At 42.3% G+C, this 23,809-nt stretch overlaps 1 protein-coding gene across 3 annotated transcripts in view; it reads left to right on the forward strand.

Moving 5' to 3' along the window:
• Positions 1-23,809, forward strand: part of LOC110971983 (NACHT, LRR and PYD domains-containing protein 12-like) — a 58,869-nt gene that overhangs the window by 14,182 nt on the left and 20,878 nt on the right. For all 3 annotated transcript variants that reach the window (XM_051937319.1, XM_051937320.1, XM_051937321.1), the window contains exon 3: positions 11,916-12,198. In XM_051937319.1, the coding sequence (XP_051793279.1) occupies positions 11,922-12,198 (277 nt within the window). In that variant the 5' untranslated portion in view covers positions 11,916-11,921. The remainder of the gene's footprint in view (positions 1-11,915; positions 12,199-23,809) is intronic.

Here is a 23,809-nt window from a genome sequence, read left to right on the forward strand (position 1 = left end):
GTTATATCGGTAGGATTAAATGTCGCCGAATATCTATCATCTTTAACTCCTTCATAAAATCCTGAATTATTTCTCTAGTTTTATGATGAGCCTGGTCAACTTCAGTTGATCTATCGAGGATAGGATTCAAAACGCAGTTCCAATCCCCACCTATGATGTTTTTTCCTGGGAGAGAGGAAATGGTTAGGAAAAGGTTTGTATAGAAACGGTCATCATCTATATTTGGTCCATATATATTCACCAGGTTAAAGGTTTCATGCAAAATAGATCCCTGAATGATTAGGTATCTTCGAAATTTATCTTTTATAACATTTGAAACATGGAAAGGTACTGATTTATGAATTAGTGTAATTACTCCACGAGATCTAGATGTAAACGAAGATGCATACAGAGATCCCTGCCACCTCCTGCTTATTTTGATATTTTCCTCCTCAAGAGTGTGGGTCTCCTGCAAAAGAACTATTTTAGAGCCCAAATCTTTTATTTTGTTCATAACCTGTTTGATTTTTTTAGTTTTTTGTAAGCCCCTGCAATTCCAGGAAGTGAATTTAATTTCTAATTTTTGTGTCATCTAAACAAAACATAACATAGCCTTATTGTTACCCAATGTAGTTGTGTCTGAGAGGAAGCGCACACTTGAACACTGAAGCATGAACTAGAAACTACACACAACACAAAAACAAAAACCCTCTTCCCAGCTAACTGGGTAATCTCCTGAAATACACTACTTCCAACCGCGGACATTTACAGATCTCCAGGATCTGCACTACTGTCAAAACAATTTTCAACACTTGGGGGGCGCTAGTGCGCAGTGATGGAGTAGGACGTGCCTCTCAGGGGCTCCGTGCTGTTACCTCTTTTTTAGTTAATATCTATTGCACACAAGGTTTTTCTGGTACTGCAGGCTGCTTAGCTTCTGCCTCGGTCTTTTATGCCTGGTTTTACATCAAGATGCCCAACAAGGAGAAAGAAACTCAAAGTGGGAGAGGCGCTGCCTCCAGTGCTGCTAGCAATGAAGCTATATTAGCTGCTATCAACAAACAAGGTGCGGAGCTTGCTAAAGTTTCAAAACTGGTGGATGGACTCAAGAAATCAATGGAAGAGCGTCTTGATTCAATAGAGTCATCCCTGTCCACTCTTCAGACCAAACATTGTGAAGCTGAGAGCCGTGTGGGTGATGTGGATGAGGGTCTCTTGGCTGCTGACCAACGTATCACGGCGCTGGAGGCTACATGCAAGGAGCTGCAGGGGGCTAACCGCAATCTCAGTGCGAAGCTCAATGACCTAGAGGGGCGCTCCCGTCGGCTTAACATACGCGTCATTGGTGTTAGAGAAGGAGAAGAGAAGGGCCAACCAACCAAATTCATCTCCAAACTGATCCCGGAGTTACTTGGTCAAGACAGTTTCAACAAACCAGTAAAGGTGGACAGAGCACATCGCAGCTTGAAGCCCAAGCCCAAAGAAAATGAGCGGCCAAGACCCTTCATCGCTAAAATCCACAACGACAAAGACGTGCGAGACATCCTGCAGCTCAGTCGTCAGCTTGCACCGCTCAAGTACAACGGCGTGAGGGTGTCGATTTATCCCGACTACACATCGGAGGTGGCGGCCCAGCGTCAGTTGTTTAACACCGTGAGGAGAAGGCTCACCGAGGCTGGAGCTAAGTGCACCCTTCGCTTCCCCGCCAAACTTAATGTGGTCTACAATGACTCCGTGAATGTTTTTGAGACACCGGCAGCAGCAGAGAGGTTTGCAGAAAGTCTAGCTGACAAAGCTTAAGTTCATATGTCAATCATGCTATTAAGCGTTTTCATAACACGATGATTAGCTGGTATGATACTTGCAGCTGGGCCTTTTTTATTTTTTTATTTTATTTTTTTCTTAAAGGACAATATGCCTCTAACCTTTGAACCAGAACTTTTTATTCACATTGTGACTTTCTGATTTTTATGCCCGGTCTGTTTTCCTTATATGTCTTGCATTGACGTCCATACAGCAAGGCAATTGGTGTTATTAGTGCAGTACCAAGTAGGTTTAATTTTAATACATCAGAGGTTCTCACGGAGCTGCCGGCGTGGGTTAGTCTTCTGTTACCCGGCAGCCTCCTTATAGGAAGTATGTTACGCCGCCTAGTTCACCAGTGCGGCTTTGGGTGTGTTTTGGGGTGGGTGGGTGTATTTGTTATTCTGCCAGATATTATGTTCTTTTGTGTCAGTCTGTACCTTTGCTTCTATGTAGATGCAGGATAATTGTTCAGTAGGGTCCGGAAGAGGTCCTATTACTTTCATATCTTGGAATTGTAGAGGTCTTGGTGGAGCATTAAAGGAAGGGAAAGTTTTCTCACATCTTAAATCTTTGTCAGCAGATATAATTTTTCTGCAAGAGACTCCTATTCGACCAACTGAACAAGGACGATTATGATCTCCATGGATATCATACAGTTATCAGTCATCTTTTTCCTTTAAAGCAAGAGGTGTTGCAATTCTCATTCGTAAAACCATCCCATTTATTTTTGAGTCCTTGTCCACTGACCCGGCTGGGAGATATGTCCTTGTCACAGGTACGATTAAGTCTGTCCCACTAGTCCTTTTAAATATATATGCGCCTAATTTTGATTGCCCTGATTTTTTTTGGCAAAATTTTTAACCTTGTGGCTAACCATAGCACTCACAATATTATTATTGGCAGTGACTTTAACTCCTTTTTAGATCCTCAGGCTGACAGGTCCTCCTCTAAAACAGCTCCGTCTTTAAAATCTGTACCCACTCTTAACAATCTAATGAAGTCACTTGATTTGGTGGACATATGGAGACTCCAACACCCCTTTGACAGACAATATTCCTTCTTCTCCCCAGTCCATGGCAGCTTTTCCAGAATAGATTACTTTTTAGTTGATGCCAGATTAATATCAAAAATAGACAATTCCACATATCATTGCATCTTAATCTCAGACCACGCTCCTCTCTCAATTAATATTAATTTTGATTTGAATACAGGTCACTATAACTGGAAATTTAACCCCACACTACTCTCAGATAAGGGTTTCTGTGAATACCTATCCAATAAGATTGAAGACTTCCTACAATGCAATGACACAGGTGAGGTCTCAGATTCAATATTATGGGAGACTTTAAAGCAGTTGTGAGGGGGCAAGTCATGTCATATCAGTCTTCCTGTAAAAGAGCTAGACTAAGGCGTCTCTCTGAGATTGACTCCGAATTATCTGCTTTGGAAGAATCTTACAGAAACTCAAAATCTGAGGACACCTTCAACACTATTTTGAAAATAAAATATGAGTATAGTCAGATTCTTGGAGGCCAGGTGAGACACTATATCTGCAGACTGAAACAGACACACTTTGAGCTGGGGGAGAAAGCTCATAAGCTTCTTGCTAGACAGTTAAAAGGAGTGCAGGCAGACAGGGCAATACATAAAATCTACTCTGCTGAAGGTCAGCTGATCACTGATCCCAAAAGCATAAACAAAAGATTTTTTGATTTTTATAGCCATCTTTATACTTCAAGGTCGACAGCCTCTGACACTGAGATTGCAAACTTCCTTAATGCGTTGGAAATTCCATCCCTTGATGATAATGCTAGACAGGCTTTGGATGGCTGTTTCACATTAGATGAAATTAAAACTGCCATTCGCTCCTTCCCTAATGGCAAAGCCTGTGGACCTGATGGATTTGGCATCAAATTTTATAAAGCACATTGACACCATCGCCCCCTTGCTACTTGGTATGATTAATTGCTCTTTGGAAGAGGGTGTGCTTCCTCAAACCCTCTACGATTTTCATGTCTGCCTACTTCTAAAAAAGGACAGAGATGAAGCTGATGTGGCTTCGTATCGTCCTCTAAGTCTACTAAACACCGACGAAAAGATTATAGCCAAAATACTAACAAATCGTCTGAATAAACACATTGGCACCTTAATACATCCAGATCAAACGGGGTTCATTCCTGACAGATTCTCCTTCTCTAACACCCGCCATCTGTTGAATGCTATGTACTCCACTAAACCGCTCCATGCTGCTGTTATATCTCTGGATACGCAGCAGGCATTCGATCAAGTGGAATGGAGATACATGTTTGCCACCCTGGAAAAATTTCGCTTTGGTGACAAATTTTTAACACTTTTAAAAATGCTATATGCATCTCCCATGTCATCTGTTCTGACTAATTTTGACAGGTCTGCCCAGTTTGTGCTAGGGCGCGGTATGAGACAGGAATGTTGTCTCTCTTTTCGCTTTTCGCTTTTTGCCTTAGCTCTTGAGCCACTGGCAATAGCTATTAGAGCTAGTTCTCAAATTAGTGGGATAAGATGTGACGGGTCTGACTGTACCATTGGCTTATATGCGGACGATATTATTTTGACCTTGTCAGATGTAAAGACATCCCTACCTCCCCTCCTTGATTTGATAAAGCAATATGGGCAATTTTCCGGGTTCACCATTAACTGGGATAAAAGTCTTTTCATGCCTTTAACTGGTGATCTAGACTCCATTTTTCTCAAGGCTCTGCCATTCAAGCTCGCAACAGATCATTTTAAATACTTAGGAATTAACATCACCAGAAACCCCATACTTCTTTTCAAATATAATTATATGGAATTTATTGTCAAACTTAAAAGTATGATTGAAAAATGGAAACTCCTCTCGCTTTCTCTGATAGGACGTAGCTTCTTCTTCTTTTCCTTTCGGCTTTTCCCTTCAGGGGTCGCCACAGCGAATCAATTGCCTCCATCTAACCCTGTCTTCTGCATTAAAATGATTGTGCTACCCAAATGTATATATCTTTTCCAGAACGTGTCTATCTTCCTTACATCCTCTTTTTTTAAGACAGTAGACTCTATCATTACGCCCTTCATATGGGCCTTCAAGCCACCGCGCATAACCAAGGCGCACTTGCAGAAACCCATAACTGAAGGTGGTCTTGGACTCCCTGTCCTGCGCCATTATTACTGGGCCTGTAATGCCAGAACATGGGTTTTTTGGCATCATGCTGCAACTGTGCATGGACATGCATGCAACCTGGACCCCAGCTGGCCTTTAGTAGAGTCCCATAAGGCAGTCTCGTTGACAGGCGCATCTCTATCAGCAGCTCTGTTCTCCCAATCAAACCTGCTCACCACATTGCTCAAACAGTTTAAAGCTGATTTTATTTTATTTAACTCACTCAGAATTCTTAAGCAAATTAAAAGTGCTCTAAAGCTCTCCAAACTGTCCTGTTATGCTCCCTTAAGGCAGAATCCTACATTCAAACCAGGTTTAATGGACCCCACATTTGCTTCCTGGGCTGTGAAGGGTTTGTCTGAAGTGAGAGATTTCTATGTAAACAAAGCCTTTGCATCTTTTGCACAACTACAGGAGATGTTCCAGATTCCTGCTGGGCATTTTTTCCTTTATCTACAAACTTGATCAGTTACCTGACCAGCACAATTTTTACACTTTAATGATCGTTTAGTCCTACGTCTAAAGGTCTGATCTCTCAGTTTGTTTCACTTTTCACCTCTCATATATCCTCACTTCACATTAGAGATGCCTGGATTGAGGACACAGGTGTGGAGATTTCAGATGGGTTATGGGAAATGGCACTGGAGGGGATTAAAGCTTGTTCTATTAATGCAAGGCTTCAGCTCATCCAATATAAAAGCGTGCATCGTTTACATTTCTCAAAAACTAAACTCAATAAGATCTTCCCCACTGTCTCACCTACCTGTGACAAGTGTAAAGCAAGTGACGAGACCCTTGCACACCTTTTTTGGGACTGTCCCAAGCTCGGTGGTTTCTGGGATGACATTTTTCATCTATACAGTGTAATTTATAATAAGTCACTGAAACCTGATGGTATCCTTGCAATACTACACTGCTCTACTTATTCCATGACTCTCCCAAAAGCATTGCAAGAGGCTCTTGTGTTTGGTATGGTTGTAGCAAAGAGGGTGATCTTGAGGGAATGGAAATCTAGCTCTACACCTTGTTTTAAACAATGGCTAAATGACAAGGTTTCTTGTTTATATCTTGAAGAATTGCGATACACTATGTCAGACAGCTGTACCAAATTTTTTCGATTCTGGGGTCCCTTTATTGATTATATCAAGATGGACAAAGACACAGTATCAAGCTAGTTACAACTACAGTATTCTGTAATACACCTTTTTTATGGTTGGATGCTTTCCTTTTGTTTTGTATCTGATTTGTCTGCCTGTTTTCCTGATAAGCCTGTTTCCTGTTATACATTCATGACTTTGGGACATTACCCTCTGGACCTCCCTGAACATTTTGGCTCTCATCTCATGGACTAGTCCTGGCATCGAAAGAACACTTTCACTATTTGTTGGACTGACTTGTTGAGATATGCATCTCGTATGGACTGGCATTGTTTGTGGTTTGTGTTTGTACTGTGACCCTATTGTTGTATGTCTTTTTGTTGTCTGAAAAACTTGCAAAACTTTCAAAATAAAATACATTAAAAAAACAATTTTCAACACTTGCCTGCTACTTCATTTATCTTATGTATCCTTTTAGGAATGGTATCAAAATTTGCTCCATTTGAACAAAAATGCCTTATCCATATTTAACTATCTATATTTAACTTTGACTAGAAACTTACATTAACTTGTTGACCTTATAACCTGATATCAACAAAAATATAAAATATTGTAGGTCTTACCAAAAATGACTGCATTGTGTGCAATTAACAACAGAACCTGTATTAGTCACTCTCTGTCTTCTGTGTCCATCTTGATCTTCTGAACAAAAATCTTGGCCTCCGCTGGGGAACTGAACTTGTGGACCCTCTCTTTTATGTCAGCACCAATGTAGCCGTGTCTCACTCCAAGCTGACGCAGCTGGTCACGGACCTCATCGAACTGTTTACGCCGCCTGTGCACCTCCGTAGCAACATCAATGTAGAACCTCACCCACCGGTTCTTGGAGAGGATATCCTTCTTTGATTTTGTAGCTCTGAATAGCTTATAGTTCAGAAATCTCATGATTACCGTTCTCGGTGGAGCATCAGTGTCCCTTTTAGGTCCAACGTGGTGTGCCCTTTCCAGAACCAGGGGGTGACGCGTTGGGTTTAGATCGAGCGCGTCCTGCATCCAATTCTCCAAAAACCCATATATGTCAGAGCCCTCACAGTTTTCAGGGAGGCCCACCACTCTGAGGTTGTTCAGCTGCGATCTCATTTCCAGATCAACCATTTTATCTTCAAGGTGCTTGTTTGTTTTCTCCAAGCTCTCTACTACAGTTTTTAAGTCAACCTGCTCATCTTCCACGGTGGACAGACACACCTCCGCCTGAGACAGCCGCTCTGTACATTCTGTCACCTCCTTTCTCGTTTCTTCTATTGCTTTCAGTACACCATCAAATCTCCCTGCAAACTCTGCTTTCATATTACGTATCTCCTTCAGTATTTCATCTTTAACCAAGTGCAATTGTTGTTCTTTGCTGGGTGACACTGTCGCGGCGCTGTCCTCTTTCTCTTCGCTAACCTCCACGTTACCGGTGGGGCTAGCTTTGCTCGTATTAGCGTTAGCTTCCTTGCTAGCAGGCTGCTCTGGACCGTGCTGTCCTAAGTCTGTTAGTTTAGACTGCGTAGCAAATTTTTTTATTTTTATTTTTTTTTTTTATTGAGCATCAACAGTATGATACATAATCACACAAACAGAAGAATCACAATGCCCGTGTTTATATTTTAACTTTTCTCCCACCCCCAAGAACATGTTGGACACCAATCCATAAAAAACATATGATTAAATGAGATGAAACTGGATATGTAAAAGGAAAAAAAAAGAATATATATATATATCCACAAAAAAAAAAAAATAAATAAATAAATAAAAGACAACCTATGCCTAGACTCACCAAGATTGAAGCTGTGCACTAGCCCCGACATGGTTTACATGGATTCAATCATAAACACAAATATTGATGCAAGATAGCCGCAGAGTGGTCATTAAGTGGGTACAATTTTAAGTTTATTTAGATGTTTCAACATTGGACCCCAGACAGTGAAGAATTTGTCCCTGGAACCCCTGAGGGTATATTTTATTTTCTCTAATTGTATGAACTGTGTCAGGTCGCTAAACCACAAAGATGCTTTCGGTGGATTTTTTGATTTCCAATGCAATAGTATTCTTCTACGTGCCAGCAGCGTCGTAAAAGCAATTATGTTTTTGTAACCTTCCCTTAGTGTTGCGTGTTTTCTATCTGAGGTACCAAATATGGTCATAGCTGCGTTGGGTTGAAGGTCTATATTCAATGCTTCTGACAATATTTTAAAGATGGCAGACCAATAGGTAGCCAGGGCTGGACACGACCAAAACATGTGTGTTAAATTAGCAGGAGAATTTTGACACCTGTCACAGCTTGCATCTGTGTTAGGGTAGATTCTAGCCAGTCTTGCTTTGGAGTAGTGAATGCGATGTAGAATCTTGAATTGTATAATACTTAATTTGGCGCAGGAAGTGCTGTCATTGACTCTTAGAAGAGCACTCTCCCAAGTGTCCTCTTCCAAGTCTTCCCCCAGCTCATTCACCCAGTCTGCTCTGATCCTTGCCAGTGTTGTGTTTTTTAGGGAGGTCATACATTCACTAATCCTTGAGATAAGTCTTTTTGAATTGAATGGGGATTTCAACAGATCATCTAAACCAGAAGGTAATGTTATGTATGGAAAATTGGGATCCTGATGTTGAAGGAAGTGACGGACTTGGAAATATCGAAACAGGCTGGATTGAGGAAGGTCGAATTTATGCGATAGCTCATCAAAACTTGCAAAAATGGAGTTTATATACATATCCTTAAAATTATGAATGCCTCGTCTCTGCCAAAGTCTAAATTCCGAGTCTAACCTAGCTGGCTGGAAAAGGTGATTATTATGTATGGGACTTAGATAGAGAAGGTTTTTAAACCCAAAGTTCCGTCTAAGCTGAATCCATATTTGAGAGTGTTTATGACTATAGGATTATTAGTGTACTGTAAGAAAGAGATGGGAAGATTGGAGGTGACCAGGGCTCTAAGAGAGGTGGAGATGCAAGATGCAGCTTCAAGCTGACACCAGTCTGCATCAGGTGTATTGAGCCAATACATAATTTTTTGGACATTTGAGGCCCAATAATAATGACAAAAATTTGGAAGGGCTAAACTACCTTGATTTCTGGGCCTCTGCAAGAGTTCTAATCGTATTCTAGGTTTCTTCCCGTCCCATATGAATGAAATTAAGGCCTTATCAATAGATTTAAAAAAAGATTTAGGAAGATAAAGAGGAATACATTGGAACAGGTAAAGAAACTTGGGGAGCACATTCATTTTAATACAGTTCACTTTCCCCGCTAGGGATAGATGAAGTGGTTTCCATTTCTTCAGGTCTAATTTGACTTTATCAAATAGTAAACAAAAATTTTCTTGGAAGAGATTTTGCATGTCCCGTGTAATATTAATGCCCAGGTATTTAAAGCCATTTCTGGACATTTTGAATGGTAGAGTACCATCTTGTATTAGAAGAGCCAGATCATTAATAGGATAACATTCACTTTTACTAAAATTCAGTTTATACCCAGAAAAGATGCCAAATCTCCTTAGGGCATGGGTAATATGGGGAACACACAACACAGGGTCAGACACATACATTTACAAATCATCTGCGTAAAGCGATACTCTATACTCTCTCCCCCCCCTATGAATCCCAGTGATTGATGGGGATGCTTTAAGTGATAAAGATAAAGGCTCTATGGCTAGGGCAAATAACAATGGACTGAGTGGACAACCCTGGCGGGTGCCCCTTGACAACTGGAAATATTGTGAGCGCTTACCATTTGTGGTTACAGAGGCTTTAGGTGAGGTATACAAAAGTTTGATCCATGTTATAAAATTAGGGCCATATCCAAATTTCTTTAAACAAGCAAATAAATAACCCCATTCTACCCTATCAAATGCTTTCTCTGCATCCAGCGCGATGACCACTTCTGGTACCACGCTGGACACAGGAGAGTGGATAACATTTAGGAGCCGCCGAATGTTTGTAAATGAATGTCGGCCTGATATAAAACCAGTTTGGTCGACAGATATCACATTGTGTATTGTGGTTTCTAGGCGTAGGGCAAGGGCTTTGGCCAAGATCTTCACATCACAATTTAAGAGAGAGATGGGACGATACGAGCTACATTCTGTGCCATCTTTACCTGGCTTCAGCAAAAGAGTAATCGATGCTTCAGTCAATGTCTGTGGGAGTGACCCATGAAATAAAGAGTCATTAAACATATCAAGTAAAATTGTTAACAGTTTATCAGAGAACTTTTTATAGAATTCTATAGGATACCCATCGGGGCCTGGTGCCTTGCCGTTCTGCATTGCCTTCATAGCAGTTACGATTTCTGTATAGTCTAGTGGACGCTCAGTTTCAGTCCTATGAGCTGTTGTTATAGAAGGAGCCTGGATGCTGTTAAAGAAATGATCCATGTCAGAACAATCATTCGTCATCTCTGATGTATACAGATTTGAGTAAAATGTGGTGAATATTTCTTTTATTTCTTCTGGATCAATAGTTAGTTCGCCGTCTTCTTTCCGTATTTGTGGGATTTGTTGAGAGGCTGAGTGGCATTTAAGTTGGTGTGCTAATAAACGCCCGGTTTTATCGCCATGCTCATAGACATATCCCCGTGCTTTTAGTAGGAGACGTTCTGTTTTTTCCGTTGATAGCAAATTATATTGTGTTTGGAGATCCAGCTTCCTTTTGTAGAGCTCAGGGGAGGGAGAGACAGAGTACAGAGCATCCACCATAAATATGTCTTTAATAAGCTGCTCCTGCTGAATTCTTTTCATTTTATTTATTGTAGCTGAATGTGAAATAATCTCACCCCTGATCACAGCCTTTAGTGTTTCCCAGAGGAGAGAAGGGGAATGCGTAGCAAATTTTGACCTTTCTTTACACGCTTTTCCAGCACCAGGCATTTTTTGCATCAGTTTCACAATTTTGGAGCGTTTTTCGGTCCAAATTTAGGATTAAGTAGGATTATTGTAGGGAGCAGGTTCGAACGTGACCTTCTACCTTGCGGCCATAACCAGAAGTCCCGGTAGACTTTTTAGATTTTATTTTGAAATGAAAAAATGAAAGAGCGAACCACACACAGACTCTTGAAAAGGCACTAAAGTAACTTTCGACTCTCAACCAGCTTTATATATATATATATATATATATATATATATATGTGTGTATGTAAATTGTTTCTGTTTTCTTTCTGTTCTCAGATTACTACCTTAAATTTAGTTCACTACTTTTGGAGCCCTTACTTGTGATATTATTGTAGTATAGCTTAAAATACATGGGTGCCCAGAAAATGCTTCTCTACAGGAAAGATGTTTTTAAAGTATAAATGTTGCCTTGGTGAAACTTCATTTAAGATCTTGTGATGTTGGATGGTTGTATGAGTATGTATGTGTTGATGAGTCAGTGTTTTGATTGCTGCTAATTGAGACATACTAAAATCCAACTCTGGATAGGTTTTTTGAAGAATTTAGGACATTGTAACATGGTTAAAAGCTCTTAAAATATACGTTGAATGACATAGGCCCTTTATTAATATTTTACATTGGAAAATAAAGGCAAAACTAAAATGTAGGTGAATAATCGATTATCAAAATAATCGTTAGTTGCAGCCCTAGTATACGGCGTGTATCATGTAGACTACACCACTGATGTGGGATCATCTTTGTGTTGTGGTCCAGAGACTGCAGAGTGACTTCCATGAGTAATATTTAACAGACAGCAGTGAGCGCCCCCTGCTGGTTCCCCTCAGTGTTGCTGTCAGTGATCCTGTTGGATTAACTGCAGTCCTGCTGCTAGACAACAACCTTCACCACACCAACAACACAACTGTTCATTAACTGCTGACATTTTCTTTGACTTTATCAGGGAGCCATGACGACGTCAGAGCTCCTCAAAAACATCCTGGATGATCTTAATGATGGTCAGCTCTCTGATTTCCAGTGGTTCCTGCAGAAGACCAACAATGTTCAAGACCTCCCAGCCATCAAAGAGAGCCAACTACAGACAACAAGCAGGTGTAACACTGTGAATGTGATGGTGCAGACTTATGGAGATCAGGGAGCTGTGCAGGTGACCAGGGTGGTTTTAGAGAAGATCCACAGGAATGATCTGCTGCAGAGTTTACCTGCCAGCAGCTCAGGACCAGAAGGTCAGTCACAAGACAAGAACAACATGATATCATTACAGTCAGAAAGATGCATGATGGTTCTGCTACAGTTTGATAGAGTTCAGGTTCTGCTACAGTTTGATAGAGTTCAGGTTCTGTCAGTTTTTCCTGAGTCCACTTTAAAGTCAGTTCCTCTGTACAATCTACTGATCAACCCTACTGACTGAATGCTGCCCCCTGCTGTTTAAACCTTGATATAACACCAAAATTAGTTCTGTAAGAGCTGACCTTCTGGAAGCAAAGCATGTCCTGACCTGCGTTCACCAAATTATGAGTTGATCAGACAGTTTCTGAAGATTCTTCATTCATGCTGTTTAGCTGGGAGTGGTCCTGCAGTTTACAACCAGATGGAAGCTGACCAATCAGCTCTCAGTAAGGGCAGAGACATGTTGTTGAAGCAGCTGCATTCCAAATCACAAACCTTTTAATTTAAATACATACTACAGTTTGTCATCACAAAGTATTCACTGTGTCCTGCAGTGTTCATACAATTAGAACATTCTATTTCATGATATGGAGCCTTAAACTGACTATCCCAGTCTGTAGTAATGTGGTGTCATCTGACTGTGATTCTCAGCAGCTCAAACCTATTTCTGTTTCCACGACACATTGTTAAGTGCTATGACTGTTCACATAATGTGGGTCAGAACAGCCAGAAAAACATGTTAATTTGTATTCTACAGAATCAGTTTGAATGCTGTAGGACATCTGAGTATTTCTGAGATACTACATTTAACATAATATGTACTGGAACATACTACATCTTTTTCTGTGCGTACCATCTGGCATGTTAGTATGTAGTACTATGTAACATTATGTTCAACTTTTAAACCATGAACAACCTCCCAGTGACCTACCACACTGGAAATGTCAAGTCTTGAGAGGGTTTTGATCCAGCAGTAAGGCAGCCATGTTGGCTGACTATTTAAGGGGACACTGTTGCTGCATCCTGGGCTTAGCTCCACCCTGGATGACTGTGGCTGCTTTAAAAAGAATCAGAATCAGAATCACTTTATTCATCCCCAAAGGGAAATTCAGTTGTCAGGGTTCTTATCTGTTTAATTTTGAATTGAATAGCCTGACTGCTGATGGCAAGACAGATTTCCGAAATCTTTCGGTCGTGCAGCACAGGGATAGGAGCCGTCCACTGATGTTTCGTTGTTCATTGAGGCAGATGTGAAGTGGATGATCCATGTTTGTCAGAATGGCCTCCATCTTGCTCAGTGCCCGTCTCTCCACCTCATCCTCCAATGTGTTCATTGTGATTCCAACCACAGAGCCAGCTTTTTTAATCAGTTTGTTCAGATGCCTTGCATCCTTGTTTTTTTATACAGCCTCCCCAGCAGACTGCAGCATAAAACAGGACACTTGCTACCACACACTGATAAAACATCTGCAGCATCTTACTGCACATGTCCAGTGATCAAAGTCTTCTGAGGCAATAAAGTCGGCTCTGGCCCTTTTTGTAGATGAAGTCTAAGTTTGTAGACCAGTCCAACTTATTATCAAGGTGGGCACCTAAATATTTATATGATGTCGCCATCTCGATGTCCACGCCACAAGTGTTGACTGGCTGAAGAGGGGGTTTGGATCTGTGGAAATCTATGATCATTTCCTTTGTCTTTGAGGCGTTGAGTAGCAGGCAGTTTTTGTGACTCCAGTCACTGAAGGCACTTATCAGATCTCTGTATTCAGCTTCATGTCCATTTCTGATACATGCCACGATAGCAGTGTCATCAGAGTATTTCTGAATGTGGCAGGACTCGGTGCTGGATTTGAAGTCAGATGTATACAGAGTGAACAGGAATGGAGCCAGGACTGTTCCTTGTGGAGCCCCAGTACTACTCATTAATGTCCCAGAAACACAGTTCCCCAGCCTGACAAACTGTGGCCTTCCTCTCAGGTAATCTGTAATCCATGAAACACAGGAAGGATCCACTCCCATCTCTGTGAGCTTGTCTTTGAGGATGGTGGGTTGGATGGAGTTGAATGCATTTGAAAAATCAAAGAACATGATTCTCACATAAACTCCAGGTTCCTCCAGATGAGACAGGGCACGGTGAAGCATGAAGAGGATGGCATCATCCACTCCAATGTGTTCTTTGTATGCAAACTGCAAGGAATCGAGTGTGTCTTTGACTTCAAGCCTCAGTAGATGTAAAACCAGCCGCTCCAAAGTTTTCATGATGTGTGAGGTCAGAGCAATAGATCTGTAGTCATTTAGTTCAGCCGGACATTTGATTTTTGGTACCAGTACAATACAGGATGTTTTCCATAGAGCAGGCAACCGCCCCAGCTGTAGACTCAGGTTGAAGATCCTGTGGAGAGGTTGACACAGTTGTGCAGCACAGTCTTTACGCAGCCTTGGACATACACCATCTGGGCCAGCTGCCTTCCCAGAGCAAAGTCTCTGAAGCTCCAACATCACCCCTGTCTCTGTGACAGAGATGGATACAGGTGCTGGAACGGAAGTGGCTGCAGCTGTGGAGACATGTGTAGGAGATGGAGGAGAAAGAGGAGCTATAGTGGGGATTTCCATATGTTGAGGAGAAGAAGGAGGAGTAGCAGCGGAAGTAGGTGTGTCCACAGTGTCAAATCTGTTGAGTTCGTCAGCTCTTTCTACATCACCCACTATTGGCTCCCTCCTCTTTTTATTGTTGTGTCCAGAGATGGTATTGATTCCTCTCCACACATCACGGATGTTACCGTGTTGAAAATTCCTCTCTATCTTCTTTTTGTATTCCATCTTTGCCACTTTCAGTCTCCTCTTCAGCTCATGTTGCACTTCTTTGAGGCGTTCTTTGTCACCATCTCTAAAAGCTTTTTTTTCTGGTTGAGGATTGCCTTTATGTCGCTTGTGATCCATGGTTTGTTATTGGGGAAACAGCGAACAGTCTTTGCAGGTATGAGTCATAGACTGTATATATAATGGACGTAGCATCTGGCTCCAGAATTGAAGCCCACCCGGAAGTGTCAAAAACTTGCAATATCACGCCGTCCGCTAGGGTTGGCTCCAAGAAGCTTTTTCTCCATAGACCCCAACTCATTTTTGGAAAAAATAAAATTTGATAGACTGATGTTCTACAGCTCAGGATTTTTTTCCCGTTAGTTTTCATGGTCAAAATGAGAGATCAGGTGGCCGATCTTAAAATAAATCAATACTGAATTTTAAATAAATCGTTAAAGTCGGCGGAGCCAGGGGGCATGGCTATACTTGATAGACAGCAACAGAAGCCTCTGCGGTAAAACATGGGCGGGATAAGAGAGTCCTCAGCCAATCCTGTCCCTAGTTGCTCTCTGGTCCAGTCTGTTTGATGACGCTTTTTACGTCACTGGCTCCAAAAAATCCAAAATGGCGACCAGGAAGTAGCAAAATCCGGGCTTCATTTTCTCGGCGTTGAAACCAACGGGTGACGTCACGGTTAGTTTACGCCTGGTATGACTGTGTCTCTACAGAAGTTGATGTATTCAGTAAAACAATCCACCTGTCTGTCAATGTTCATGCTGTCCTCATCTGTTTCCAGGAGCACATTCCAGTCTGTTGATTCAAAGCAGTCCCTTAGAGCTTCACTAGCTTGAGGAGTCCATTTTCTGATTTGGACTTTAGTTGCAGGCTGTCTCAGCACACAAGGTTTGTAACAGGTCTGCAGATAAACCAGGTTATGATCTGACCTGCCCAGTGGTGGTAAGGCAGTAGCTCTGTAAGCTTCTTTGATATTGGCATATAGCAGGTCTAGGGTTTTATTCTCTCTGGTAGGGCAGTTAACAAACTGTGTAAATCCAGTCAGATGAGAGGAGAGGCTGACATGATTGAAATCTCCTGATATTATTACAAGTGCCTCAGGATGTTGAGTCTGTATCCTAGCAACAGTATCATGCAAAACATCACATGGAACCAAGTCAGTTGCTTTGGGTGGAATGTATACAAGTATTGTTATGATGTGACTGAACTCCCTTGGAACATAATATGGCCGAAGTCCAACTGCCAACAATTCAATATCTGGACAACACAACTTCTCCTTAACCGTTATGTGTGAGGAGTTACACCATCTCTGGTTAACAAATAAAGCCAGACCTCCTCCTTTCTTCTTGCCACTAGCTTTAGCATCTCTGTCTGACCTTATGAGAGTGAAGTCAGGTAGATCCACAGTTGAGTCTGAGTTGTTTTGATTCAACCAGGTCTCAGTAAAACACAGGAGACCGCATTCACGGTATGTTTTGTCCGTCTTCACCAGTGTCTCCAGCTCGTCACTTTTGTATGGCAAAGAGTTCACCTTTCCCATGATGATTGATGGAAGAAAGGGCTTGTATCTCCATTTCCTAGCCTTCACCTTTGCACCAGCACGGCAACCACGAAAACACCTCAAGATGTCCACTGGAACTGGATGTTGCAGTCCAGATTTGTTCTGTCTCAATGAAAAAAGCTCTTCTCTTGAATAGATTCTTCTCCCAGCAGAAACCTCCATCAGCAGTCAATAAGACGACAAAATATTTAAAAAATATAGCAAAAATACAGCAAAACCTGGAAACAGTTAAGAGACACCAAACTTTGCAGCCACTTTCACAGGCGCAGGTTCCGGAATGTGAAAAGACAGACCTTCTTCCCTCTATAGCAGAATGATGATGAGGTGAAGCCAGAACACTCTGTTCTTCAGAATGGTCTGGATATGGCAGACTAATGTCAGAGGAACACTAGGTTTTACTTTGAAGGATGTTGTGAAGCATGGAGATATGAGATCCCAGAATCAGCCACAAAGGGGAGACTCTGACAGAACAACAGCTAAATAAGGGAACATGGTGATATAACTGTGATTTAGGATCAGATTATGCCATAACCTAATGAATGTGTTTGATCTAACCAAGTGTCTATTTCTTACATTCTTTAATGTTGAAACAGTGTAGAAGTCAGAACAGCAGCTCACTGTGAAAACTGATGTTTTTGATAGATTTGACTAAAAAGAGGAACTTATGCGTTATGAAATGGGAATGCTTTTAAGAGTTTTGATTACTATGAAACTGAAGTGGTTTAGAAAGAGTTTTGACTACTGTTATGAGGTGAGAAGTCATGAGTTAAGTGAACTAGAGTCAAGTGTTCACCGTAAAGATTAAACTCAGAATAGATTGGGTTTTTTTTAATAAGTCTGTACACATTGTCCAAAAGATTGCACAATGGGATGCCAGCGACAGTTAGAGGCTGACATCTGCGTTTCCATTTCCTGATCAGGAGCCTGTGCTGAGTTGCAGACAGGAGAGATCAGGGGGGCAAGATGGGCTGTCTGGACAGTCCAAAACAGACAGTTTCAGTTCCTTAAAGTGGAGGTGATCATGCGGTCAGTGTATGGGGCAAGTGTGTGAGTTGGGAGGGGGTAAAGATACAGTAAACTATAAATTACATCTGATCGAGACGCAAGTTGGGAGATTGTTGCGGGTATCTGCCTGGGTGCAATCCAGACATCAGTCTGAGCACAGGGGATGATTACCACGTAACTCGGACAGGGAATTCAACATGATCTGCAAAGGAATAACTGTTCTGATGGAATTATGGACCAAAGTACTGCGTTTCCTGCAGTGTTGGAGGATTACTGAACTGTGATCTGGAAATAATGCTGTCTGAAGGAACATTACTGAACTCTATTTTCCATGTGAGGAATACTGGACCAAACAACAAAAATGGATATATGCAGATCTAAATCTGGTCGGACCCCCGTCCACTTCCCCCTGGGCCCCGGCGGGTCTCAGGTGAGCAGCCGGGTGTGGCCACACCGTGACTGCTCTCCCTCCAAATTATGTAATCTGGGTGAATATTACTTCTCTTTTATGAAAACATTTTTCCTGCAATTAAAGTTAACAGATTGGAAATTCACTTTATCCCTATCACAGTCACTAAGAATGAATATTTTTCCTGGTGGTAGAAAGTCAGGTTATTGTGTGCATTACATCTAAAAAAGGTTAAGTGGTGTTTGGCCATGGTGGTGTCATTCTGTCGCGTGGACGGCTGGATAAGCTGACTTTGGATTTCTAGGAGCGGACTACGCCGTGTCCTGCAGAGCTGTGAGGTGTGTGGATTACAACACTGGTCGCAGAGGACAGCGGGTAGGAGGGCTCATTATGAAACACCGTCCCAAGTGAGTGGGGAAAGAAGAAAGGTGAGAGATACCTTTCGTGCTTGAAATTTAATTCCAGAGAGTGGAGTAGCTGAGTCCAGTTGTTGACTAAGGAAACCAGGAATATGGTCACGGGCACACAGAGCCTGCCCCCCTTCGTTAGAGTGACCACTGTTTAATGGGGGGGTTACCAGGAGAAGATGCACAACCAGAGCTCTGGGCAGGCAGAGCTCTTAGAAAGTTGGAATGTTCTGAAAAAGGACTTTGGTCCAACGAGAATGAGGATGTACAAGTTTTTTCCATGCTGGATGTATCCAAGAGGAGGCAGAAACCTGCATTCAAGAAGTGGATTAAAAAGTGACTGCAGAAGTTGAAACCAGGTGGAGCTGGGGAGCTGTCTGAGTATCAGCGAGCTGTACCTGGGTAACCACGATCGACTGGGAGACCTTTTTTGAAGGTTCCTAACTGAAGGATTTATTTGGACTGACCAAGAAGGATTTCGGATATCGGTACAACGCCTGTGGGTGCTGAACTCCCCGTAGCTGAATACGATGTGAGGGAGGCGCCCCAGAAGAAATACAAAGGCCTCGATTAACAGGCTGACCTGTATGCTTGCTCACTGCTGAACATGTAATTAAACTAATAATCAACCACTGTGTTATCCCAAACTTTTGGGTTGCTTTTATCAGAAAGAAGGAAAGGAGAGAAATGTCTGTTCTGGATCCCAAGAAGGGGGTGTTGTGAAGCACGGCGATATGGGATCCCAGAACCAGCCATTTATAGGGGCTGACTGGGATCTCATAGAAGGGGGTGTTGTGAAGCATGGAGATATGAGATCCCAGAATCAGCCACAAAGGGGAGACTCTGACAGAACAACAGCTAAATAAGGGAACATTGTGATATAACTGTGATTTAGGATCAGATTATGCCATAACCTAATGAATGTGTTTGATCTAACCAAGTGTCTATTTCTTACATTCTTTAATGTTGAAACAGTGTAGAAGTCAGAACAGCAGCTCACTGTGAAAACTGATGTTTTTGATAGATTTGACTAAAAAGAGGAACTTATGCGTTATGAAATGGGAATGCTTTTAAGAGTTTTGATTACTATGAAACTGAGGTGTTTTAGAAAGAGTTTTGACTACTGTTATGAGGTGAGAAGTCATGAGTTAAGTGAACTAGAGTCAAGTGTTCACCGTAAAGATTAAACTCAGAATAGATTGGGTTTTTTTTAATAAGTCTGTACACATTGTCCAAAAGATTGCACAATGGGATGCCAGCGACAGTTAGAGGCTGACATCTGCGTTTCCATTTCCTGATCAGGAGCCTGTGCTGAGTTGCAGACAGGAGAGATCAGGGGGGGCAAGATGGGCTGTCTGGACAGTCCAAAACAGACAGTTTCAGTTCCTTAAAAGTGGAGGTGATCATGCGGTCAGTGTATGGGGCAAGTGTGTGAGTTGGGAGGGGGTAAAGATACAGTAAACTATAAATTACATCTGATGGAGATGCAAGTTGGGAGATTGTTGCGGGTATCTGCCTGGGTGCAATCCGGACATTAGTCCGAGCACAGGGGATGATTACCACGTAACTCTGGTTGAGTGGAATAACTTGGTCTGCTGAAGGAAGGACTGTTCTGATGGAATAATGGACTAAAGGAACTGCATCTTATTCGTTGTTAAGGATTACAGGATTGTGGTCGGGACTTGACAATGGACTGATGGAGTATCACTGGATTCTATTATTTCCAGAGGAATAACACCTGAATGGATTAACAAAGTTTTTTTTTTCCTGGCCCAAAACTGGATTACATGCAGACCTGAAATTTGGACTAACGCTCTCTCCAGCTTCCCCCTGGGTTCCTTGGTGGGCTCAGGTGAGCGGCCGGGTGTGGCCACACCCGCTGTTCTACTCCCTCCAAATTACCGTTACATTAGGTAACACGCATTCCCCTTTTTTCTTAAGAAAGCATAAGACCAGTAGGGATATGGATTAAGGGTGGTTTGAATATTATCTAATGTTTGATTATTTGTCTGATGATTTATTGGCTATGCTTGTGCCCTGCTAAAATATATCAATAAAGCATTATTCTGCAATTAAAGACAACAAATTGCAAGTGCTATTTTCTTTTATTATTTCTTAAATTCTATTTCTATTTTGTATTATCCCTGAATAAATACTTATACATCTAGCTCTTGATGTAATAAGTTAACTTACAGCGTGCATGATAGTAGCAAGGTTCTGAAAGGTTACCTAGTCATAGGGGTCAGGTTGGCCCAGTATAAACATATCCTAGAGGTTGTCTATATGTCCATAATCTCTGAATTAAACCTAGCAACTTAACAAGTGCCAGATCTATGAGAGGAAAAGCTGCCGTTAACGGGTGTATCTGGTGGTTAAATTTAACTATACCGAAGTGGCTACTCGGTTAAATTAATTATCAGAGGAAGTAGGGATAGGCATCTGGATGAAGGCAGTGAGACAGCTAGGCGAATTTTCCTCGTCAACCAGCTTAACAGTTCTGCAGCATCCCTCTGAGTAAGATCTCAGGGGGCAGTAGGACCGGACCCGAAGGATGGAGAGCTGGTCCGGTGATTCCCTAACAGCTGAGTAAGTTAATCAGGGGGTCACTGGCCCTGAGGATCAACAAGGAGCAGTTTGGTGTCAGAAAACCAGAGTTAGTCAACACCATAAACTCATCAATAAATGTCAACATAAAGTACCTTCCAAGTCTGTTGTAACTAAAATACATGAATTAGTAAGCAGTGGACAATATAACATGTGATCTCTGACTGTCTGTCAGTGCATGTCAGTGATGTTGGGGAGACTTCAGAGAACAGAAAATCTTCCTCCTCTCAGACTCAGCCTCCTCTTCCTCAGACTGAAGGTGAAACTGATGGATTCTTTGGTCTGTAAATAAAGATGGCAGCAGTTCATCATGTCTGAAATGAAGCGGTTGTCTATGAAGTTGCATGAGGCAGCAGGTTGTAGTGTAGCTGTAGCAGAATGGTCAGTTTTATGGCTGATGATACTCAAATCAAATTTTCTAAACTGGTGCCCATTTTAAGCTGGGTTAGAAAGTTAAACATTCTCCAGTTCCACTCCTATATCGCTGTGGTTCCTGTGACTTCTTCAGTAGATGTACTTTGATAAGGATCCTGGTGAGTCCAGAACAGGACTGCTGGTCCAGATCTCTGTTTTTAGGTTCTATTGTCTAAAGGGTCTTGACCTACTGCAGTGTTTCTCAAATAGCGGACAAGGGGGACACGAGCGACTGGGAGAAAAAGATCTGTCTACGCCGAACTAATTAGCTGAATTATTTTTTTAAACTTCTGCCTGTTTTTCATGGCACACAAACTGTGCTGGCCATTGTGCAAGTCTGTACTTGCGTACTTGCCAAATACAGACTACCTAGAACACACTGTTAATATGCAATTGGAACCCCGGCGTACTTGATCACGTCACCACCTCGGCTTATCTACTCTGATTATTTTTTACCAGGGGTGTGAAACATATGGCCCGCAGTCCAAAACCGGCCAGCCACATGGTTCATTTCAGCACGCAGGACGACTTTGCAAGGTGTCAAAAATTACAGAGAAGACAAACTGTAAATTGTAAAACTGTAAAATTTAAAAAAAAATCCTAGACCTTGACAAGTTGTTTTGATCATGAAGTCAAATACTAGATTGTTTAGTTCCAGATAGCTGAGACTAAATGTTTTGCGCCTTTGTGGAAAAACTGTGATCTGGCAGTTGCATTGCACATGTGTAAATGATAAACTGAAATTTAACACGCTGGTTAGGGGCCCAAATATTTTGATTTGGGCGACTGACCTCCAAATCCAAGTTTCAGGGATGGCAATTTTCCGCGGATCCACGGATTTCCGCCGATTTAATTTCAAATTTGAACACTTTATTGTTGCTGATGTTGATGTCGTTAACATCCCGTGGGAGTCTGTGAGACTCCGTCGGATCCAGAACCAGCCCAGAATGTGGTGGCGGCATCCGGAGGACAGCACCAACTGAGCCTGAGCACCGTGAACGGAAAGCACCAAGCCACCGGAGCTGTCATTTTTAACTCGGCGGGTCCGCCGGCTGCTCTCCCCGGTCACAGACTGCTCAGACTCCCCGCCTGGCTAGCTATCCCCAGCTAGCTGCTCGGCTAACACCTGCCGCTCCTCGCCGCTCGTCTGCCCGAGACAAACCGCACCTGTTCCGGCTGTCAACGTCACAGTCGCCCGCTCGGAGCTCCGGACAATGCGCTGCTCATTCATGGGTGACTTTTCACGGCCGTGGGGGGTTTTAAGGCACACTTTGCCCAGTGACCAGTGATAGCTTGGCGGCTCCAGCTAACAAGTTGACGTGGAGGAGGAACTGGATTTTTTTTTCTTCTCCTCCAAGGGCACATAAAATGCACTAAACATCGACATGTGACACACACAGACAAATTATTACACATTTAACGCACAAAGGATGCAAAAAGTAGGATTCATTTTTTTGGCCACTAAAAGTTGATTTTGGCTCCTAAAAATGTCTAAATTAACATATGTTGGTGGCCCAAAAAATGTCATTTGGGCGACCGGACCTCTCCGCGCTGCAATGACGTAAAAAACTTGTCCATCGTGGCAGTCCTGCCTCTGTCCAGAAAGGGTTCCATAAGCCTTGTCACAACATTATCTGCAAGTCGCTCACCTGCAGCACGGCTGGGGTCTTTTCCTAAATAAGGCATGGCATTGCACATGTACTTCGTGTCCAAGTCTGCTGCAATCCAAAACTTTATTCCAAACTTGTCCGGTTTGGATGCAATGTACTGTAGAATGTACCTTTGTGGGAAATAACTGTTCATCAATAGTTATGTGTTGCCCTGGGTTGTATGACAACACACAGTTCTGAACAAAGCGCCCCCAAATGTCTGAAATAGCAGAAACGGATGTCCTTGATATCAAAACGTAAATATCGCATCAGCTCTGCATATCGGTCCCGGGACATTGTGGACATGATAACCGGAATGCCGAAGTATTTTGACCAGCAGTCCCGCATGGCACCAGCTCCGCCAGTCGCTCCTCTGAACAACAATACAGCGATGAATGCCATCAGCTCGTAGACACTTGTGCTCCAGTCAGGGATTGTTTTGCGGGCTTTGTGAATTGTGCAGTCTCTGATGGTCAACAGCATGCTGATGTCAAATAGACAGAGGAAGCTTTGCAAGCGACTTGTCACTTTGCGTCTTGCAATCTCTGTCGGTCCTGCATTGGCGAACGATGTCTGAGTTGTCAGAGTTGGCTGAACGGTGCTGAAGTCCTCAATTTGTCACTGGACCCAAACAGTGCTATCTTTTGCTGTCTCTTCTGCTGGCCCAGCCTAAAGATAAGATGAGAAAAGATTACAACTCTATTGCCCAAAACGGGGAATTGTTTTGCATTTACGAGCATACAGTATACTGTATAAATAAAACCACAAACATGCTACATTATAAAAGCAAAATATGTAAAT

Source organism: Acanthochromis polyacanthus, chromosome 17, assembly GCF_021347895.1.
Source record: "Acanthochromis polyacanthus isolate Apoly-LR-REF ecotype Palm Island chromosome 17, KAUST_Apoly_ChrSc, whole genome shotgun sequence".
Taxonomy (NCBI): domain Eukaryota; kingdom Metazoa; phylum Chordata; class Actinopteri; family Pomacentridae; genus Acanthochromis; species Acanthochromis polyacanthus.